Raw genomic sequence first — 23307 nt, forward strand, 5'->3', positions numbered from 1 at the left:
CGCGATACTGGGCGCCCATTAGCCCCCGAAGCCCCACTCCTTCCTTCTCGCAGGCTCTTTCAATCCACTATACCCTTAAAACCTATTTTCACAAGAGGGTTCAAAGCTGAGTAGGTACTTTAGAGACTAATAAGCAAGCAAAAGTTTCAGCTCAAGGGAGGAATGCTCCAACTGTGCAACCCCTGGAATCAGGGAGCAGTGGGAGAAGAGGGGGTGGGGTGAGGATGGAGGGCTCCGCGCGAGGCCCCCCCAGGGCCTTGGGTTTCGAGGGGGTCTTTCCAGAAGGGTCGCAAGGCCCCCGAAGGTGGCGTCTGGCAGGGTTCTCCTGCCAGACACCCCCAACCACCCCCGTCCTCCGTGCCAGGCCCAGGCCTCGCTCCGGGAGGCCGGCCTCGGTGAGACCCCGGCTCGGGCGGCCGCAGAGGCCGGGATCGGGCCGCGCTGGGCGCTTTGGCCGCGGGGAGACGGGGGGTTAGGCCGTGGCTCCCGGGAGCGCCGGCGCGAATGGGGGGCGCCGGGAAAATCCCCGCGGCGGGCGGGGCGCAGGAACTTGGCGGCCTCGCGGGGCGGGGCGCGGGCGCCGGGAGGGGCCGGCCTGGGCGCGGCGGCCGAGCCGGGCTCTCCTGCCACCCGGGACGCGCCGCCGCCGCCGCTCTGGAAGAGGCAGGCCCCAGCGCTCTGCGCTCGCCATGGCCACCTAGGCGGCGACGTGAGCGGCTTGGCGACCCCGCGCTGGGGCCGGGCCGCGCCCAGAGCGCCGCCGAGCCCGCAGCGCCCAGAGCCCCGGGCCATGCGGCCGCCGCCTCTGTTACTGCTGCCGCTGCTGTTACTGCTCAGTAGCTGCGGCGCAGCGGCGCCCCCGGCAGGTAAGCGGTTCCTGGACCCCCCCCACCACCACCACCAGAGGCCGGCCGGAACCGTTGTCGCACGGGTGGGTGTCAGCGGGGAGCCCGGAGTATGTGGGGTGCCCACGGGAACCCCGATAGGTTGGGGGTAAACGGGGGTGTCCCTAGCGGGTGGCGTCCGCAGGGAACCTGGACTGGTTGAGGGGCTACAGGGCTGCCCCGATCGGGCGGGGTCCGCGGGGAGCCCGAAGTGGGTGTGGGGTGGTAGGGGAGAATTCCGGGCAGTCTCGGGGCGTGGGGCTGGCCCAGCGGGAGGAGCCGCTGGACGCCGCTCGCCCCTCCCGGCGCCCTGGACATCGCTGGCAGGAAGGAGGGGCTCAAGCTGCCCCTGCCTGAATCTGGACACACTCTAGCTCCTTCTCCCCCACCCCCGCGCCGCCGCCCAAACACCAGCGCGGCCCGACTCCGAATACCTCAAAATGAACAAAGGAAAAACCGAATCCAGGGCTCGAGGAAAGGCCGCCTCTGCGGGCCACAGAGTCTTCTCCTGGGCCGCCTGAACGTTGCCCCGTCTGGCACGTCCTCACGTCCTCAGTGGCCTGAGCTAGAAGCAGGTCCCAGGCCTGCCTTCCTGACAGCTGCGTGCCGTGGAGGCCAGCCACCGGCAGGGACCTCCGTCTTGGAGGTTGTGACTGTAACTCAGTCTTACTGTGGCCGGGTGTGTTTGATATTGGTGTGAAATCCCAATAAGGAACGGATAGATGGGGTGGGGGGGAAGGAGGGGGAAGGGGGCGGGGCGGGGCAGCGCTCAGGGCAGGACCCAGAAATGTCGCGTTCTGGGTAAGGGGGTCAATCAGTTGAACCAGACGGTTAATCCCAGCTCCGTTCCCATCTGGACGGCCCTTTACCTGGGATCGGCCACCTGCTTACCTCTGACACTAACTGACCATACTTATGAGCAAAAGAGAAAAACTACAAAAAAAGAGAGAGCAAGAAAGAGAAAACAATGACAAAGGTGAATGTGTGAGAACATTCTGTGCATGTCCACGTGTTTGTGTTTTGCTGGGTTCTTTCCCGTGGAAAAGCCGATATCATAGCTTGGGTAACACTTAAGAAGTCTCAAGAATTTAGAAGTTTCCTCCCACTTGAATTCTCAAGGTGTTGTTTGCGTTTGTTTCTTTTATCAGCATCCCTTGCTAAAGCCCTTAAACGCCGTAGATCCTGGCTGAGGGGAGCCTTGCATGTGGGGATGTGTGCTCCTGGTTAAATGGCTTTTTCCCCTGGGAGTCGGACAGATGGGTTTGAATCTCGACTCTGCTTCTCCCCAGCTTCAAGCCTTGAACGACCTATGTCTGACCCTTCCCTGCTTCCCTCACATGAGATTTGGGCCCTGGTAAAATGTTGGTAATTGCCCAAGGTGGTCCTTTATACTAGTGCTGCTCCTGATCAGTCTGTGAACTGTTTGTGACTTGTCTGCCGATAGTCCAGAGGTTGAGAGAAGTATTTCGAAACTTTGCGATTTGATATTGCTATAGCACGCATGGGCAGGTCCATCTTTCTAGTGATTATCTTTGATTGTATTCTGCAAAAGTTTGGGTCTCTGTGATGCACTGGAAATAAACTGGTCCTTCACCACAGATCCTTTGCAAAGCAGCACCGCATTATACTAATCTGTTTTTTGTGACTATTTGAAATTGTGCATAATAAACAATTAAAAACTAACTGGGATATTTTTAAGAGAAACTCTTTGTTAGTCAAAACACAAAGTGAAAAGATGAACGATTATATAGTAAACGGGTAGTAAGTAGAAACATTTCCAGACTTCTCCATAATTTACAGCTGTCTTTCAGTAGTCACGTAATTGCTTTTATGGTCAGAGGGGAGAAAAATACAAGTACTGGAAAATTTTTAAAGGGAGACTTGCAATATCTACCCCTTCGAGTTGTTAGAAGGATGACATATGTAAAATACCGGACCTGACCCAATCTGTAGTAAGTGGTGCTTTAGATAGACGCTAATCAAAGCATTAAAGTGCAGTAAGTCAACCCACTCTTTAGTAATTTAATTACCCGAATGTTGAAGAATTAAGGCTTCTATTTGTAATTGTCATAGCTGCTGCTTATTGTCTAGCAGATTGGAATGTCCTTAGGCCACAACATTTTCTCACCATGACTTTCTGGCTTGAACATCCAAAGCTTCTCAGAGCTTAGAGACCACTGAGAAAGACCATAAATCCCCAACCACATAAAAATCATTGCAGATAAATGTGTATTAAGTAACTCCTGTTTGTCCATAATCTCAACAGTGGAAACTACTATGTAACTGGCATGTTTGGGGGCAAACTCTATAAATGATAGTAATGGCCACCATTTATTGGGCTACTCTTTTAACTCAGACAAGCTGTTATGTGCTTTCTATACATTATCTCTCCTAATTTCCTCACCCATATTTTGAAGTAGATAAGAGCCCCATTTTACTCCCTGGGAAACCAAACCATCCTTTATAGGAAGAGACAAATGGTCTAGGTAAATAAGCTGATGTCCAGTATTTACAGACGAGAGCAGCTTCCTGGTTATGGGTGGGGATTCAGGGAATGTCTTTTTGACTTCTCCTCATCTGCAGGGAGGTGACATCACTGATGTTCATCATAATGACCCATCCATGGGAAGATCCTGAAGGGTGTTCGATTGTCAAGATTAAATGATTAATTTTGATGTTAGAAGTACTTTATTTTATTATCTGTGTGTGATGTGTGTTTATCAAACTATGCTGTTAAGACCCAGGAGAGACTATTCTTAAAAACATATAAAATCTCAAACACCTGGATCCAGGGTGGATCGGAGGTGGCCAGTTGGGGCAGGAAGGTGGAACAGAAGGAGCTGTGGTTGTGAGGTGCAGAGAACACACTTGGCACCTCCCTAGGTTATCTCTTCTTACCGTTAACAGTTAGTGAACCATTGCCCCAAAGACCGTGGAGAACCAAGTAGAGTGGGGCTTTGTACACCCTACTTAGGACAGTGAGCTTTTATCTTGTAGGAGCTGGGGTGTCATTAAAGGCCTGGTGTCCACCTCCAGGGACTGTATTAGTTTCCTGTTGTTGCTGGAATGAAAGACTACCAACTTGGCACCTCAAACATGTTCGCCGCCTAACTAATTGGATATCAGGCGATTTTGCTGTAAAAGATAAAATAACTGGTTGATAGTTTGGTTTCAAGTGGTTGAAATGTGTCAGCGTTTCTTCCAGTTAGTGAAGATACTGATGACTTTATCAAGCTGACAGATGATGATGATTTGGTTTCTGATTTTGAAACACACTACCTTGGAAGAGAAAGAGACCAACAGCCTTAAAGGTGCAGCGTTGACCCAACGTTTCCCATAGAACTAAACGTTTATCAAGGGACACGTGACAATATGCCAAGACCACACAATAGTGTAGAGGCTTTCACAACGCAGTACAAAGCTCAGTTACAAACATGCGTCCCAGTGTTCAGAAACTGACACCTCGCTTAATGAAATACGAAATCTTAGTGAAAAAGAGAAAGCATGAAACAAGTCAATGAGCAAAAAACAAAACAAAACAAAACAATGTATAATATGATGAACGAAAGACTTTGAAGACAAGGGCTTTGTAAAGCCCACAAAATAAAATCAGTTGTTTGCGCAGTATTGCCATACATCTACACACATTTTAAGTGGATTCAAATATTTTGTATTTTGCAATAAAGTCTTCTAAGTTTTGTTATCACTTTTCATGTTTCATTATGTCTTGTGTAATGTCTCTCTTTTATTTTTCATTATTTTACTTTTTACAGCTAAATTGCCTTACGGCAAATTAGTTATTTGGCAAAAATGTTTGCAGTGAAAATGCTGTGGCAAAAATGTCTACGGCAAAGAAGCTTATGGTGAAGATGCCTAGAACCAAATTTAGTGTCTTACAGTTCTGGAGGTCAGCAGTCAGATGCAGCTTTCACTGGGCTAAAATCAAGGTGTTGTAGCGATGTATTCCTTTCTAAGGGTTCTAGGGGAAGGATCATTTCCTTGCCTTTTCCAGCTTCTAGACAAACATCCTTGTGGTGACATTGGGTCCACCCAAATACTCCAGGATAATCTGTTTTTAGGTCTTCTGATTAGGACCCTAAATTTCTTTTTTTTTTAATTTAACATCTTTATTGGAGTATAATTGCTTTACAATGGTGCGTTAGTTTAGTTTCTGCTTTATAACAAAGTGAATCAGCCATACATATACATACATCCCCATATCTCCTCCCTCTTGTGTCTCCCTCCCTCCCACCCTCCCTATCCCACCCCTCTAGGTGGTCACAAAGCACCCAGCTGATCTCCCTGCGCTATGCGGCTGCTTGCCACTAGCTATCTATTTTTACATTTGGTAGTGTATATATGTCCATGCCACTCTCTCACTTTGTCCTAGCTTACCCTTCCCCCTCCCCGTGTCCTCAAGTCCATTCTCTACATCTGCGTCTTTATTCCTGTCCTGCCCCTAGGTTCTTCAGAAACTCTTTTTTTTTTAGATTCCTTGTATATGTGTTAGCATACGGTATTTGTTTTTCTCTTTCTGACTTCCTTCACTCTGTATGACAGTCCATGCACCTCACTACAAATAACTCAATTTCGTTTCTTTTTATGGATGAGTAATATTGCATTGTGTATATGTGCCACATCTTCTTTATCCATTCATCTGTTGATGGACACTTAGGTGGCTTCCATATCCTGGCTATTGTAAATAGAGCTGCAATGAACATTGTGGTACATGACTCTTTTTGAATTATGGTTTTCTCAGGGTATATGCCCAGTAGTGGGATTGCTGGGTCATATGGTAGTTCTATTTTTAGTTTTTTTGAGGAAACTCCATGCTGTTCTCCATAGTGGCTGTATCAATTTACATTTCCACCAACAGTGCAAGAGGGTTCCCTTTTCTCCACACCCTCTCCAGCATTTATTGTTTGTAGATTTTTTGATGATGGCCATTCTGACTGGTGTGAGGTGATACCTCATTGTAGTTTTGATTTGCATTTCTCTAATGATTAGTGATGTTGAACATCCTTTCGTGTGTTTGTTGGCAATCTGTATATCTTCTTTGGAGAAATGTCTATTTAGGTCTTCTGCCCATTTTTGGATTGGGTTGTTTGTTTGTTTGGGTTTTTTTAAATAAATTTATTTATTTTACTTATTTATTATTTTTTGGCTGTGTTGGGTCTTCGTTGCTGCATGTGGGCTTTCTCTAGTTGTGGCGAGCAGGGGCTACTCTTCGTTGCAGTGTGCACGCTTCTCATTGCGGTGGCTTCTCTTGTTGCAGAGCACAGGCTCTAGGCAGATGGGCTTCAGTAGTTGTGGTGCGCAGGCTCTATAGAGCAGGCTCGGTAATTGTGGCACACGGGCTTAGTTGCTCTGTGGCACATGGGATCTTCACGGACCAGGGCTCGAACCCGTGTCACCTGCATTAGCAGGCAGATTCTTAACCACTGTGCCACCAGGGAAGCCCCGGTTGTTTGTTTTTTTTGATATTGAGCTGCATGAGCTGCTTGTGTATTTTAGAGATTAATCCTTTGTCAGTTGCTTCGTTTGAAACTATTTTCTCCCATTCTGAGGGTTGTCTTTTCGTCCTATGGTTCCCTTTGCTGTGCAAAAGCTTTGAAGTTTCATTAGGTCCCATTTGTTTATTTTTGTTTTTATTTCCATTTCTCAAGGAGGCAGGTCGAAAAGGATCTTGCTGTGATTTATGTCATAGAGTGTTCTGCCTATGTTTTCCTCTAAGAGTTTTATAGTGTCTGGCCTTACATTTAGGTCTTTAATCCATTTGGAGTTTATTTTGGTGTATGGTGTTAGGTAGTGTTCTAATTTCATTCTTTTACATGTAGCTGTCCTGTTTTCCCAGCACCACTTATTGAAGAGGCTGTCTTTTCTCCATTGTATGTTCTTGCCTCTTTTGTCGTAAATTAGGTGCCCATATGTGTGTGGGTTTATCTCTGGGCATTCTATACTATACCATTGATCTATATTTCTGTTTTTGTACCAGTACCTTATTGTCTTGATTACTGTAGCTTTGTAGTATAGTCTGAAGTCAGGGAGCCTAATTCCTCCAGCTCCGTTTTTCTTTCTCAGGATTGCTTTGGCTACTCAGGATCTTTTGTGTTTCCATACAAATTGTGAAATTTTTTGTTCTAGTTCTGTGAAAAATACCATTGGTAGTTTAATAGAGATTGCATTGAATCTGTAGATTGCTTTGGGTAGTATAGTCATCTTCACAATGTTGATTCTTCCGATCCAAGAACATGGTATATCTCTCCATCTGTTTGTATCACCTTTAATTTCTTTCATCAGTGTCTTATAGTTTTCTGCATACAGGTCTTTTGTCTCCTTAGGTAGGTTTATTCCTAGGTATTTTATTCTTTTTGTTGCAATGGTAAATGGGAGTGTTTCCTTAATTTCTCTTTCAGATTTTTCATCATTAGTGTATAGGAATGCAAGAGATTTCTGTGCATTAATTTTGTATCCTGCTACTTTACCAAATTAATTGATTAACTCTAGTAGTTTTCTGGTAGCATCTTTAGGATTCTCTATGTATAATATCATGTCATCTGCAAACAGTGACAGTTTTACTTTTTTTCCAATTTGGATTCCTTTTTTCTTTTTCTTCTCTGATTGCTGTGGCTAAAACCTCCAAGAATGTGTTGAATAATAGTGGTGAGAGTGGGCAGCCTTGTCTTGTTCCTGATCTTAGTGGAAATGGTTTCAGTTTTTCACCATTGAGAGCAATGTTGACTGTGGGTTTGTCATATATCGCCTTTATTATGTTGAGGTAAGTTCCCTCTATGCCTACTTTCTGGAGGGTTTTTATCATAAATGGGTGTTAAATTTTGTCAAAAGCTTTTTCTGCATCTATTGACATGATCATATGGTTTTTCTCCTTCAATTTGTTAATATGGTTTATCACATTGATTGATTTGCATATATTGAAAAATCCTTGCACTCCTGGGATAAACCCCAATTGATCATGGTGTATGATCCTTTAAATGTGCTGTTGGATACTGTTTGCTAGTATTTTGTTGAGGATTTTTGCATCTATGTTCATCAGTGATATTGGCCTGTAGTTTTCTTTTTTTGTGGCATCTTTGTCTGGTTTGGATATCAGGGGGATGGTGACCTTGTAGAATGAGTTTGGGAGTATTTCCTCCCTCTGCTATATTTTGGAAGACTTTGAGAAGGATAGGTGTTAGCTCTTCTCTAAATTTTTGATAGAATTTGCCTGTGAAGCCATCTGGTCCTGGACTTTTGTTTGTTGGAAGATTTTTAATCACAGTTTCAATTTCAGTGCTTGTGATTGGTCTGTTTATATTTTCTATTTCTTCCTGGTTCAGGTTGTCCATTTCTTCCAGCTTGTCCATTTTATTGGCATAAAGTTGCTTGTAGTAATCTCTCATGATCCTTTGTATTTCTGCAGTGTCAGTTGTTACTTCTCCTTTTTCATTTCTAATTTTATTGATTTGAGTCTTCTCCCTTTTTTTCTTAATGAGTCTGGCTAATGGTTTATCAATTTCGTTTATCTTCTCAAAGAACCAGCTTTTAGTTTTATTGATCTTTGCTATCATTTCCTTCATTTCATTTTCATTTCTTTCTGATCTGATCTTTATGATTTCCTTCCTTCTGCTAACTTTGGGGTTTTTTTGTTCTTTCTCTAATTGCTTTAGTTGTAAGTTTACGTTGTTTATTTGAGATGTTTCTTGTTTCTTGAGGTAGGATTGTATTGCTATACACTTCCCTCTTAGAACTGCTTTTGCTGCATCTCATAGGTTTTGGGTCATCATGTTTTCATTGTCATTGGTTTCTAGGTATTTTTTTATTTCCTCTTTGATTTCTTCAGTGATATCTTGGTTATTTAGTAGTGTACTGTTTAGTCTCCATGTGTTTGGTTTTTTTTACAAACTTTTTCCTGTAATTGATATCTAGTCTCATAGTGTTGTGGTCAGAAAAGATACTTGATATGATTTCAATTTTCTTAAATTTACCAAGGCTTGATTTGTGACCCAAGATATGATATATCCTGGAGAATCTTCCATGAGCACTTGAGAAGAAAGTGTAATCTGCTGTTTTTGGATAGAATGTCCTATAAATATCAATTAAGTCCATGTTGTTTAATGTATCATTTAAAGCTCGTGTTTCCTTATTTATTTTCACTTTGGATGATCTGTCCATTGGTGAAAGTGGGGTGTTAAAGTCCCCTACTATGATTGTGTTACTGTCAATTTCCCCTTTTATGGCTGTTAGCATTTGCCTTATGTATTATGGTGCTCCTATGTTGGGTGCATAAGTATTTACAATTGTTATATCTTCCTCTAGGATTGATCCCTTGATCATTATGTAGTGTCCTTCTTTGTCTCTTGTAATAGTCTTTATTTTAAAGTCTATTTTGTCTGGTATGAGTATTGCTACTCCAGCTTTCTTTTGATTTCCATTTGCATGGAATATCTTTTTCCATCCCCTCACTTTCAGTCTGTATGTGTCCCTAGGTCTGAAGTGGGTCTCTTGTAGACAGCATATATACGGGTCTTGTTTTTGTATCCATTCAGCCAGTCTATGTCTTTTGGTTGGAGCATTTAATCCATTTATATTTAAGGTAGTTATCAATATGAATGTTCCTATTACCATTTTCTTAATTGTTTTGGTCTTGTTATTGTAAGTCTTTTCCTTCTCTTGTGTTTCCTGCCTAGAGAAGTTTCTAAAGAAACATCATAATAAGCTCACAGGCACCCCAAAACAGGCGTTTGTTGTAGAGCTCGTTTGGTGGTGCTGAATTCTCTTAGCTTTTGCTTGTCTGTAAAGGTTTTAATTTCTCTATCAAATCTGAACGAGAACCTTGCTGGGTAGAGTAATCTTGGTTGTAGGTTTTTCCCTTTCATCATTTTAAGTATGTTCTGTCACTCCCTTCTGGCTTGCAGAGTTTCTGCTGCAAGATCAGCTGTTAACCTTATGGGGATTCCCTTGTATGCTAATTGTTGCTTTTCCCTTGCTGCTTTTAATCTTTTTTCTTTGAATTTAATTTTTGATAGTTTGATTAAGATGTGTCTTGGCGTGTTTCTCCTTGGATTTATCCTGTATGGGGCTCTCTGCATTTCCTGGACTTTATTGACTATTTCCTTACCCATCTTAGGGAAGTTTTCAACCAAAATCTCTTCAAATATTTTCTCAGTCCCTTTTTTTTTCTCTCCTTCTTATGGGACCCCTGTAATTTGAATGTTGGTGCATTTAATGTTGTTCCAGAAGTCTCTGAGATTGTCCTCAACTCTTTTCATTCTTTTTTCTTTATTCTGCCCTGTGGTAGTCATTTCCACTATTTTATCTTCCAGACCACTTATCCGTTCTTTTGCCTCAGTTATTCTGCTATTGATTCCTTCTAGAGAATTTTTAATTTCATTGGTTGTGTTGTTCATCATTGTTTGTTTGCTCTTTAGTTCTTCTAGGTCCTTGTTAAATGTTTCTCGTATTTTCTCCATTCTATTTCCAAGATTTTGGATCATCTTTAATATCATTACTGTGAATTCTTTTTCAGGTAGACTGCCTATTTCCTCTTCATTTGTTTGATCTGGTGGGTTTTTACTTTGCTCCTTCATCTGCTGTGTATTTCTCTGTCTTGTCATTTTGCCTAACTTACTGCGTTTGGGGTCTCCTTTTCGCAGGCTGCAGGTTTGTAGTTCCTGTTGTTTTTGGTGTCTGCCCCCAGTGGCTAAGGTTGGTTCAGTAGGTTGTGTAGGCTTCCTGGTGGAGGCGAGTGGTACCTGTGTTTTTGTGGGTGTGGCTGGATCTTGTCTTTCTGGTGGGCAGGACCACGTCCGGTGGTGTGTTTTGGGGTGCCTGTGATCTTAGTATGATTTTAGGCAGCCTCTCTGCTAATGGGTGGGGTTGTGTTCCTGTCTTGCTAGTTGTTTGGCATAGGGTGCCCAGCACTGTAGCTTGCTGGTTGTTGAGTGGAGCTGGGTCTTAACATTGAGATGGAGATCTCTGGGAGAGCTTTCACTGTTTGATATTACCTGGAGCCGGGAGGTCTCTGGTGTACCAATGTCCTGATCTTGGCTCTCCCACCTCAGAGGCTCAGGCCTGACACCCGGCCAGAGCACCAAGGCCCTGTCAGCTACATGGCTGTGCACGCCCCGCGTCCTCTTCAGAACCCTAAGTTTCATCCCCTCCCAAAGATATCTGTGTCCTGTGAATACATTAGGACACAGACATCTTTGGGAGGGGCCGCTGTTCTGTGTACAGCAGGGTCAGACCATTGAATACAGTGATCAGCATGGGGCTGGGCCCCCTGTTGGTGGTCACTGAAGGCAGGGTCTGGGTATCGGGTCACGGCTCGCCACCTGCAGAAGCAGCCGTCCATCAGATCACCCTGAGATAGGCATGTCTTAAAAATCACACTTAGGGCCTCCCTGGTGGCGCAGTGGTTGAGGGTCTGCCTGCCGATGCAGGGGATGCGGGTTTGTGCCCCGGTCTGGGAGGATCCCATGTGCCGCGGAGCGGCTGGGCCCGTGAGCCGTGGCCGCTGGGCCTGCGCGTCCGGGGCCTGTGCTCCGCAGCGGGGGAGGCCGCGACAGTGAGAGGCCCGCGTACCGCAAAAAGAAAAAAAAAAAAAAAAAAAAAAAAATCACACTTAGGCAGCAGTGTCTGGTTTGCCTTTCATTCGTGGTCCTGCATTTGCCCCTCACTCCATCTCTGGGAGAGATGGTATCATTTCATTATTCATGGGGAAACTGAGGCTCAGGTGGGGTCGTGGTAGGATCCCATGGCCCTAGGTGGCAGGATCAGGATTCCAGCCAAAGCCCTTTGTCCAGAAATTCTCTTCCCTTCCCACAGAGCCTTTGTCAACACTGTTGACAGCAGGTGCTATGGCCCTAAATATATTGACCCTTTAGAGCCATGCAGATAAGTCCATGGTCCAGAGTTGTACCCACTCCCTGCCCCAGCCTCTGAGACCAGAGGAAAGGCAGGACTTACACATAAAGCAAGGAAGAGAAAGAGGAACTGAGCTTAGCGTGGGTTTCGGGTGGACAAATGCAACACTGAGGAGACAGAAACTGGCTACATAATCCCTGAAGCAACTCAGGCCGCTGGGCTGCAGGCCACTCGCTCCCCAGATCCTGCGTGCCTGGTCCTGCAGGCACTGAGGGTGAAGCAGCCACCGAGGGTGGCAACACCCAGCCCTCCTGGAGCTCGCTGCTCTAGTGCCGGGGGAGACTGTCAGTGAGCTGCTAGCAAGGAGGAGAGGAAACGATCACGTGGTGCTCGCCCTGTGCTCAGCACCGCATGTGAAATTAACCCACTCATCCCTCAGAGGAACCCTTTGAAGTCTGCACTGTTTTCGTTTCCATGTCGCAGGTGAGACCACCGAGGCACAGAGAGGGAAACAGCTTGCTCAAGGTCCCGCAAAGAGCGTGTGGCTTTGAACCCAGGCAGTCAAGTTCTGGAATCCATGCCTCTCACCACCGGGGTGCAAACAAAGGACACAGGTGGTGGGAAAGCCAGGAGAAAAGGAAGGCAGGGATCAGGAGTCCGCTGCCCTGGGCTTCGTAGGCAGGAAGCTGCTCTGATAAGGTGGTATCTGAGCAGAGACATGAAGGGCGCGGGGGAGAGAGCCTGGCACAGGGGGAGAGAAGGCTCCAGAGAACGGCAGCAGCAAGGGCAAGGCGAGGTGGGAGGGTGCCCGGCGCTTCCCAGGACCGGGGAGGAGGCCACAGGAGGCAGTTGAGGGACGGGCCTCCTGAGAGGCGTGCAGGGCCGGAGTTGAAGCTGTTGGTGTTAATGAGTGGGCAGCCTCTGGTACTTCACTGTGAAGTCTACAGCCGTAAGACTCATTTTCTTCTCTGAATGTGGTGAGACAGGGGAGTCCAAAAAACTCAAATACGAGAGCAAAACTGCAGGTCCTCTCTCCACACCTCAGTAAAATGAAAGTTGAAGAAAGTGGAAGGGGCTTCCCTGGTGGCGCAGTGGTTGAGAGTCCTCCTGCCGATGCAGGGGACACGGGTTCGTGCCCCGGTCCGGGAAGATCCCACATGCCGCGGAGCGGCTAGGCCCGTGAGCCATGGCCGCTGAGCCTGTGCGTCCGGAGCCTGTGCTCCGCAACGGGAGAGGCCACAACAGTGAGAGGCCCGCGTACCGCAAAAAAAAAAAAAAAAAAAAAAAAGAAAGAAAGTGGAAGACTCATCTGGAGACCCCAACTTTTCCAGAAGGCTTTCTTCTGGTCCACCTGCCAGTTGGGGTGGAAAACTTTGCTGGTCCCCTGTCGCTCCCTTTCTCAGCTGAATGTTTAGACGGGGGAGAGGGTGCCAGGAGAAGGGTGGAGGGAGGGGGAACGCCTTCTGGCTCCTCCCCAGAGATGGGGAGATGGGGAGGAGCCCTGGGGCAGGCCAAATAAGGGCCCACAAAGATGTCCACATCCTCATCCCCGGAACCTGTGACCACGTTATCTTACATGGCAAAAGGGATTTGGCAGACGTGATTAAATTAGGGGTCCTGAGCTGGGGAGATTATCCTGGATTTTCGGGCTCTGTGGGCCCAGTGCAATCACAAGGGTCCTTGGAAGATGGGAGAGGGAGGCAAGAGAGTCAGAACCAAAGAGACGGCAGCACAAGAAGGACTCAGCCCAGCATTGCTGGAGGAAGAGGCCATGAGCCAAAGAATGTGAGCAGCTTCTAGGCAAGGAAAAAGGCAAGCTTCCAGAAGGAACAGAGCCCTGCCAGCACCTTGACATGGGCCCAGTGAGACCTATTGCGAACTTCTGACCTCCAGAGCTGTCAGAGCATAAATCTGGGTTGTTTTAAGACACTACATTTGGGGTCATTTATTTCAACATCAGTAGGAAACTGGGGACTTCCCTGGTGGTGCAGTGGTTAAGAATCTGCCTGGCAGTGCAGGGGACACGGGTTTGAGCCCTGGACCGGGAAGATCCCACATGCCGCGGAGCAACTAAGCCCGTGTGCCACAACTACTGAGCCCACGTGCCACAGCTACTGAAGTCCATGTGCCTAGAGCCTGTGCTCCGCAACAAGAGCAGCCACCGCAATGAGAAGCCCACGCACCACAACAAAGAGTAGCCCCAGCTCGCCACAACTAGAGAAAGCCCGCATGCAACGAAGATCCAATACAGCCAAAAATTAATTAATTAATTAATTAATTAAAACTAGGAAACTAATATGGACAGTAGAAGGTTTCCGGGATGCTCTGACGGGTGCCCAGCCCTAACCAAGCACTCACCCCTGAGACCGTGCACATCCCTCCCTGGAAGCAGAACTTCATTTCTCAGCTCAGCTTTGGCATCCACTGGGCTACAGCAGCCACAGTGAGTGGGACGGGCCTGACCCGGAGACCAGCCTCCCGCCATGCTGCGCCTTTGGCCTGGCTTCCATGAGGCCTGGCTTCCGTGAGGCCTGGTATGAGTTGGCAGCAGTGCTGGTGAGCTGCTTGAATTAAGATCTAGAATGGAGGTCAGCCCAAGGTCATAGCTATGAAGACAATGGACATTCTGTAAGTAAACAAGTGGCCACAGACTCTAGGTAACGTACCTTTCAGAAGAGAGCAGCAGGCCTGGCTATCAGCTGATCTGGGCATCCTTCTTTCTTTAAGATTGGATGCATTTACTGAAATTGTGTGGTTTGAGTTTCCTGCTTTGAATTCTGGAACGGCATGTTTTTCAAACTTTACTTTCCACTTCTGGGTGTTTCTCATTAATCTTTTTCTTTTTTTTTGGTCTGCTGCATCGGGTCTTTGTTGCTGTACGCGGGCTTTCTCTAGTTGCAGCGAGCGGGGGCTACTCTTTGTTGCACAGGCTTCTTATTGCTGTGGAGCACAGGCTCCAGGCACGCAGGCTTCAGTAGTTGCAGCACACGGGCCCTACAGCTCACAGGCTTCAGTAGTTGTGGCGTACAGGCTTAGTTGCTCCGTGGCATGTGGGATCCTCCCGGACCAGGGATCAAACCCATGTCCCCAGCGTTGGCAGGTGGATTCTTTACCACTGCGCCACCAGGGAAGTCCCCATTAATCTTTTTTTTTAAAAATTTTTTATTTATTTATTTATGGCTGTGTTGGGTCCTCGTTTCTGTGCGAGGGCCTTCTCTAGTTGCGGCAAGTGGGGGCCACTCCTCATCGCGGTGTGCGAGCCTCTCATTATTGCGGCCTCTCCCGTTGCGAAGCACAGGCTCCAGACGCGCAGGCTCAGCAATTGTGGCTCACGGGGCTAGCCGCTCTGCGGCATGTGGGATCTTCCCAGACCAGGGCTCGAACCCACGTCCCCCGCACCGGCAGGCAGATTCTCAACCACTGCACCACCAGGGAAGCCCCCCATTAATCTTTAAATCTCAGAGAAAGTCTATCATTACGGTCTGTTTTCTTACTAGAGAAAAGGCTCCTGTGCGGGCAACCTCTAGCCCAATCCTGTGAAGCACCTGCTTGGAGTTGTGTCTCCCAGGTCACCCCGAAAAGGGGATTCAGATCTTGGTGGCAGTTCCCTGGGGAATGTGTTATTCTATCGTTTGTGCATGAGGATCAGCTGGGAAGCTTGTTGAAAATGCAGAATTTCTGGTCTGGGGTGGGGCCTGGGAATCTGCATTTTAACTTCAGTGCTTGTGATGTTGGGGGGTCTTTGAGAAACACAGCGACTCTGATGAAGCCCAGAAGACAAGTCCTCACCCTCCCAGGTGTCTGTGGGCTTTGCATGCCTGGTTTGAGTTATGTTTCTGTGTGTGTGTGTGTGTGTGTGTGTGCACCCATGTTTGTGGAAGTTTACCAAACACTCCTTTGGTATAAGTCTTGGTCTAATGCATGTCAAGTGGTCATCAAGTTAATTTTCTCCACGGCCTTCTGCAGTCTACTGTTATTTATTCCTTATTCCTGACGAAGAAACAGAAGCCCAGGCTGTTAAGTTACCCACACTTACAAAACGTAAAACAGGCATTCTGGTTCAGCCAGGACCCATTCATAAGGACTGGAACCTGCAAGTGGAAAGGCAGCCCCAAGCCCCTCTTTTTCCCACGGTCTGTGTCAGTGGTGCCGTCTTTAGTCAAAGGCTAAAGGAGTGGGGGAGAACGGGTAATACCAGAAACTGAGGCGTAATGGGAAGGAAATCCAAAAGAGGGGATATATGTATATGTATGGCTGATTCATTTTGCTGTTCAGTAGAAACTAACACAGCATTGTAAAGCAACTACACTCCAATAACAATTAGTTTAAAAACAAAAACCAAAAAAACCAAGGCGTAGGAATGGTCTGGTAGAGTGCATTAGAATATTTTTGTAATCGATTTTTCTCCTCTTGACCCTCCCTTTCTCTCCCGCCTCTCCCCCCTTCTCTTATTCTCTGTCCCTGTCAAGACACTCCCTTCCAGCTGCCTGCTCCTCGAAACCTGAAGGTTCACCTGTACAATGCCCAGCAGGCTCTGAGCTGGGATCCCGTGTCCCTGAACAATGACACAAGGCCGGTAGTCTACCAGGTGCAGTATAAATAGTAAGTGACATTTCTGTTGTCATTCTTATGGGAGCTGGGGTTGGGAGGTTGTTACGGAACCTGAGGCCAGCTGCTTGTTCTTGCCTCTTGGCAGGATTGTAAGCAAATCCATGGGAAGCAGATAGTTCTCTTGTACTTTTTACATCTCCAAGGACAGAGATTTCACAACACCCCACGCATCGGAAGGCTGAAAGGATGCTGGCCATCAGAGAACTCAGCTGTCTAACCACATGGCTGCTTAGTTTGGTGGAAGTTGATTCATCAGTTTCAAGAGAAGATGTATAAAAAGCCTTCCTGTCTTGAAAGGGCAAGAGGCATCTTTTGGTCTTCATCTTTTTCAGGTGTCAAAATCTGGTTTATTAGGCTTGTGGGCCAAATTTGGTCTAATAAGGAAGTTATTCATCTAATGAACTACTAATTCTCAGTTTCTAAACTGGTGTTCCATCTTGCATTTTATTCCGGCCCCTCATTCTGTCTCTCACCTTCTTTTCAAGCTTTTTTACAGTTTGCCATCACTTGATTTGCAGTATAGACACATAGGGGAAGAAGAAAGGCAAAATCCAAGTCCTTGTTTACCTTATTAAATGAATTAAGTGAAGACTAAGTTAAAATTATTGTGGGACTTCACTCGCGGTCCAGTGGTTAGGACTCCACTCTTCCAATGCACAGGGCGTGAGTTCAATCCCTGGTCAGGGAACAAAGATCCTGCATGCCACACGGTGCGCAAAAAAAAAAAAAAAAAATTATCGGCTAAGTCATTTTTAGATTACTAAATAAGCAAAATTAAAAAAAATAGGAATGCTGGGGGCTTCCCTGGGGGCGCAGTGGTTGAGAGACCCCCTGCCTACGCAGGGGACACGGGTTTGTGCCCCGGTCCGGGAAGATCCCACGTGCCGCGGAGTGGCTGGGCTCGTGAGCCATGGCCACTGAGCCTGCGCGTCTGGAGCCTGTGCTCCGCAACGGGAGAGGCCACAACAGTGAGAGGCCCACGTACCGTTAAAAAAAAAAAAAAAAAGGAATGTTCAGTGCTTTTGAGAATGTGGCTGGTGGATACAGTGCTGGATCAGGATCAATTATGAGCACAGCCCCCTTAGAAAATAATTCTACTCTTCACTTAGAGTCGTAGGGATGTCCAAGTTACTTTTATCCTAGACAGACAATACGACCCCCCCATCAGGAAAAAAAACAAACTTATATTCATGAAGATATACTGATACATTGAAGGGTCTATTCATGTCCATTAGCAGGAAGGTGGCAAACTGTGTCAGGTTAACTTATGGATGAACCCTTAGGTGACCAGTAAAAAGGGTAGTTATGTGTCACATGACAGCAGGTGCAACTGTATGGGATTTGGAATGAGTCTGTGGTCAAGAACAGGCAGGCAATGTAGAAAAATTACAGATGGTTAATTTGTTAGAGGAGTAGTTTCCAGATGACTTCGTTTTCATCGTGAACTGTCCATTGCAACAATACTTGCTTAACAAAAATAAATTCTGAACTGGGATTTGAGTACTATCTCTGGATCGTATTTATCTATTTCTTAAGTAATTATAAATTACAAACATGATCATCTGTAATAAAAGGACCAGTCCATGAGGACCGGCTACATAATTTGCGGGGCCCGGTGCAAAATGAAAATGTAGGGCCCCTTGTGCAAAAACTATTGGGAATTTCAAGATGGTAAAGCAGAGCTTCAAACCAGGTGCCCTCCTAAGAGTACAGCTTTGTGCCACTGCGCAGGTCACATGCCCATGAAGCTGGCCCTGCTCAGCATTGAGTAAATATGGTATCCTAGAGCCATACAAGAAGATTTCAGTAAGGGGAAGTCACAGCTGATCTGTTGACTAGCATTCCTTAGCCTTGACTGGGGAAGTACATTTGTGGGTTGACAGAGCGCCTCTAAATATTAGAAGTATTTGTTAAAGCCTTTGACAGTTTCACATCACAGACCAACCTGTTTCACTGTGTTTTCTATTCGGAAAGCATTTTGTAGATATTTTATCAGGTTAGAGGTTGGTTTTGGTAAAAGAAACCAAGAGATGTGTTGAGTGTGAATGTCCCTATTTGGAAAAGCTGAGGGGGTCCCTGAAAACTCAAACAGAAGCTAATTTTGTTTTCTTTTCCAATTACAGATTTGATCATGGAAGAGGGCCTTTGCTTTTTTTGTTGGTTTGTTTCTAGATGCTTTCACATGTTTAGGACATTTTAGTTACATTAAATAATTTAATTTTGAGGCTCGTGGGACTTAAAAGTTTCCATTCTGTTTCTCTCTAGTAAAACATCACTATAATTATAAATAAACATGCCTCTGTTTTTTGACAGTCACAGTAGCAAAGCCAAAATTACATAGAGCACTTTGTGGGAAAATTTTAAGTTGAAATCAGAAGTTGCAGATCATGTGGCCTAAAGTCTGTGTTTGGTCCACAGTGTTTAATTTTTTTTTTCCAATTAGTGCCAACATTTAAACATCTGGAGATTTCACTTAAAAAAAAAAAAAAGAACCGAATTTCTGTTTTTTCTTGAAAATAAAGACAGGCAGACAGCAGGGCCCTTTCTAGGTCACACCCCACTTGCCCAGTCTTCCCAATGCATTTTTAAAATTTCATTGTTTTATAATTTTACTAGCAATACATTTTCTTCATAGAAAGTATGGAAAACCCAGAAAAGTAAAAAGAATAAAATTAAAACAACCCGCTGTCCAAGAAAAATCACTATTCTCATTTTAGTGTATCTCTCTAGACATTTTTTTCTAAATACATGCAGTTGTTTGCAAATGTGCCAGCATTTGTGTGTAAGACTGAAACAAAACTGGGGTTACACTTCTGGGTCCTATTTCCTTTTTTTTTTTTCCTTTTAACTTAATGTAGTTAAGCATGTAGCCACTTTTTTCATACAGTTATTTCTGTGTGAACATTTTTATTCTATGTTCTGTTATATGATGTATCACTCAGGATTTTTTAAACTTTTCCTCACTCACGAGTTGTAAAAATAGTTGACAGTTTGTGACTGTTATAAGTAATGTCCTCAAACATAAATTGTGCCTGATTGTTTTCTTACATTTCTGGAAGATGACTTGCTGGGTTCAAAGGGAAAAAACGTCATCATTTTTGGAAGTGAGGTAACAGAGGCTGGACAGTGAAATCATTGGTTGCCCAAGTGTTTAACAAACATTTAGATGGTGCTTACTAGGCACCAGGCCCTGATCCAGGCACTTTCCTGGTGTCCACTGTTTCAACTGTCAGGACAGCCCTGAGAGTCAGATGCTATAGTTCATCCCATCTTATAGATAAGAAGACTGAGGAACAGAGAAGTGAAGTAACTGGAATTTGAACCCAGGTAATCTGGCCCCAGAGTCCATGTGTTTAATCATTATGCTGTTCTCCCTTTCATGATGAGGTTGCTTTCAAAATTAGGTAAAAGGGACAGAGACCATCCACATGAGTACATTGCCAGGAGCCAGGACTACTTGCTGGGTAAGGCTCAGACTGGCTGATTCAACATAAGCCTGGGCAAGAGGGTGGGAGTCCAGACATGGGGCAGTGCCACGCTTGTGAGGCTGTGTCCATTTCATTATCCGTTTAAATGGGGCCCACAGCACCTTATTTTTACCCTTTGCAATTAGATGGGGAGGCCACATTCCAGAACTCCACTTCCCCCCGCAAACTGCTCACCTTCATGTGTCAGCTGTCATTTAAATTTGGATGGCTTGTGCCCTTTTAAACCCCTTTTTTGAGAAACACTTTTAAAAAGTAGTTCTGAAATTCAACGGATTTCTGTGTATTGATTTTGTAACCTGCAACTTTACCAAGTTCATTGATGAGCTCTAGTAGTTTTCTGGTAGAGTCTTTAGGATTCTCTATGTATAGTGTCATGTCATCTGCAAACAGTGACAGTTTAACTTCTTTTCGAATTTGGATTCCTTTTCTTTCTTTTTCTTCTCTGATTGGCTAGGACTTCCAAAACTATGTTGAATAAAAGTGGCGAGAGTGGACATCCTTGTCTTGTTTCTGACCTCTTAGAGGAAATGCTTTCAGCTTTTCACCCTTGAGTCTGATGTTAGCTGTAGGTTTGTCATATATGGCCTTTATTATGTTGAGGTAGGTTCCCTCTATGCCCACTTTCTGGAGAGTTTTTATCATAAATGGGTGTTGAATTTTCTCAAAAGCTTTTTCTACATCTATGGAAATGATCATATGGTTTTCATTCTTCAATTTGTTGATATGGTGTATCACACTGATTGATTTGCGGATATTGAAAAACCCTTGCATCCCTGGGATAAATCTGAAGGGGGCAAGCTTGGAGGTGAGGGGAGGAGATGGAACATGGGTGGTCAGTTCCCTGGCAAATCAGGGAGAGGGCCTTTTGCCCCAGTTCAACAGCTGGGATTGGCAGGGAGAAGGTTATAGTACCTTTAAGTATCTGTATAACTTAAAAAAAAAACCCACTTACCCCCTTGTGAAGCACACCACCCCCAGTCTGAGAGGGGGACCTGTGGTTTGTGGTCCCTTTCCCCATTAGGGCCTGTGACCCCAGGGCGTGGTGGTATGTGAGTATGATGGGCATCTTCTGTGGAATCCCTGGCTACACATCTTGATGTGGCTTTCATCTGGTCACCCGCCACATTAGCAGAAGATAAGTCTCCAGGCAGGGTCAGAGGTACATTTAGAAGCACATGTGTTGTGTGAGAGCTGGTGGCCGTGACCCCTCAGCCTCATCTCTCCTGTCTCCCCTGGCCTTGCTTTCCAGGCCAGAGTTGCTGTCCAGGGCACAGCCTGTCCCTAGAGGGGACACTGCCTGCTGCCACACTACTGAGGCTTCTAGAGCTACCTCCCTGCCTTTTCTCAAGTCAGTCACCTAACGACAGAGCTCAGAGTCAGCGAGTAGAATCCCACGTGGGCAGGTGGCATTGGGACTCTGGGGAATGCATTCTCACTTACCAAGATGCATGGCCTTACATTTGGCAAAGTTTTCATGTGGCCAAGACTCTCTTTAAATGGGCAGCTATGGGGTGAAAACAGACTCTACACCAGCAGGAAGTATGGGTATGGTTTGTATGAACACAGTATCATTCCTAAGACATAGGCTACAGAGGCTGAGTTTGAAGCATTAAAATCAACTGTAGAACAAAACGGCAGAAAATGTTTGCAAATCATATATCTGATAAGGGACTTGTATCCAGAATGTATAAAGAACTCTTACAACTCAAAATTAAAGGGCAAATAACCCAATTAAAATATAGACAAAGGATTTGAGTAGACAGTTCTCCAAAGAAGATATGCAAATAGCCAATAAGCACATGAAAAGATACTCAACATCATTAGTCACCAGGGAAAATACAGCCACTTGGATGGCTACAGTAAAAAAGGCATGGGCTTCCCCCGTGGTGCTGTGGTTAAGAATCTACCTGCCGATGCAGGGGACACGGGTTCGAGCCCTGGTCCGGGAAGATCCCACATGCCGCGGAGCAACTAAGCCCGTGCGCCACAACTACTGAGCCTGTGTACTACAACTACTGAAGCCCACGTGCCTAGAGCCCTTGCTCCGCAAGAAGAGAAGCCACTGCAATGAGAAGCCCGTGCACCGCAATGAAGAGTAGCCCCTGCTCGCCGCAACTAGAGAAAGCCCGCACGCAATAACGAAGACCCAATGCAGCCAAAAATAATAAAATAAATAAATTTATTTCAAAAATAAAATAAAATAAAAAAGGCATAATAACAAGTGTTGGTGAGGATAAGGAGAAATTGGAACCCTCATACATTGTGGGTGGGAATGTAAAATGGTGCAGCTACTTCGGAAATCAGTTAAAAATAGAGTTACCATATGACCCGGCAAGTCCACTCCTAGGTATACACCCCACAGAACTGCACATAAGTTCACAAAGAAATTTCCATGTGAATATTCTTAGCATTATTCACAGTAGCCAAAAAGCGGAGACAACCCACATGCCCATCAGCAGATCAGTGGATAAACTAAATAAGTGTGGTATGTACGTACAGTGGGACATTATTTGGTCATAAGGGGTGAATTACTGATACATGCTACAACATGTATCACGCTTGAAAACATACTAAGCAAAACAGGCTAAGTGAAGGGCACTAGTCACAGAAGACCACATAGTTTATGATTGTATTTCTATGAAATGTCCAGAATAGGCAAATCATAGAGATAGAAAGTAGATCAATGGTACCGTAGGGTTGGGGGGTGGAGGAAGTGGAGAGTGATTGCTATGGTGCAGGGGTTTTCAGGGGATTGTGGTGAGGCTGCACAACCGTGTGAATTTCCTGCAATCCATTGAATTGTACACTTTAAATGGGGGTGAACATCGAATTAAAACCTCACCTCTGGGGACACTTCTATGTGATCAGAGAGAGACTTGTGCAAAGTAAAATCCTTCTTGCCTTGGCAGCAGCAGCAGTAGTACCTGGTATGACGTCAACAAAAAAGACAGCAGGGTGGATTGTACGAGCCTCACCGGGACTGAGTGTAACTTTACCGCAAACAGCCTCGCGGAGGGTTTCCCACGCCATTTCAACATCTCTTTACGCCTCCGAGCTAAGCTGGGGGACCTCGTCTCTGCCTGGGTAAAGGCGCCTTGGTTCGAACACTATCGGAACGGTAAGACGACTTGGGTACAAACTTCCTTTAACGTTTGCAGGTTTTCTTCACTTTCCCCTTCGTTGAGCGGTACTGGCTCCACGCCCCTCCGTCCTGCCTCTCACCCTAAATAACCAGCACCCAGGTGGGTATGATGGTCAAACACGAGTACTGACCACGGAAGCTGGGGCTAGGGGAGGGTGATTTGCTAGACCTGGGAGTTGTCAAACCGCAGCCTGCAGGTCAAATCCCGCCCGCCAACCGGTTTTTGTAAAGTTTTATTGGAAAGAAAATGTGTTATATATGTACAATGGAATGCTACTCGGCCATAAAAAAGAATGAAATAATGCCATTTGCAGCAACA

At 45.7% G+C, this 23307-nt stretch overlaps 1 protein-coding gene across 3 annotated transcripts in view; it reads left to right on the plus strand.

Annotated features, from left to right (window-relative positions):
* Positions 1-587: 587 nt before the first annotated feature.
* The window catches only part of IFNGR2 (interferon gamma receptor 2), a 46166-nt gene continuing 23446 nt past the window's right edge, over positions 588-23307 (plus strand). For 2 of the 3 annotated variants that reach the window (XM_082626108.1, XM_082626106.1), the window contains exons 1-3: positions 588-866; positions 16217-16349; positions 22756-22964. In XM_082626108.1, coding sequence (XP_082482234.1) covers positions 791-866; positions 16217-16349; positions 22756-22964 — 418 coding nt within the window. In that variant the 5' untranslated portion in view covers positions 588-790. Of the gene's footprint in view, positions 867-1707; positions 1861-16216; positions 16350-22755; positions 22965-23307 lie in introns of those variants that run through there. The other variant, XM_082626107.1, reaches the window with a different exon arrangement.

This window comes from Mesoplodon mirus, assembly GCF_964341445.2.
Source record: "Mesoplodon mirus genome assembly, chromosome: 6".
Lineage (NCBI taxonomy): Eukaryota > Metazoa > Chordata > Mammalia > Artiodactyla > Ziphiidae > Mesoplodon > Mesoplodon mirus.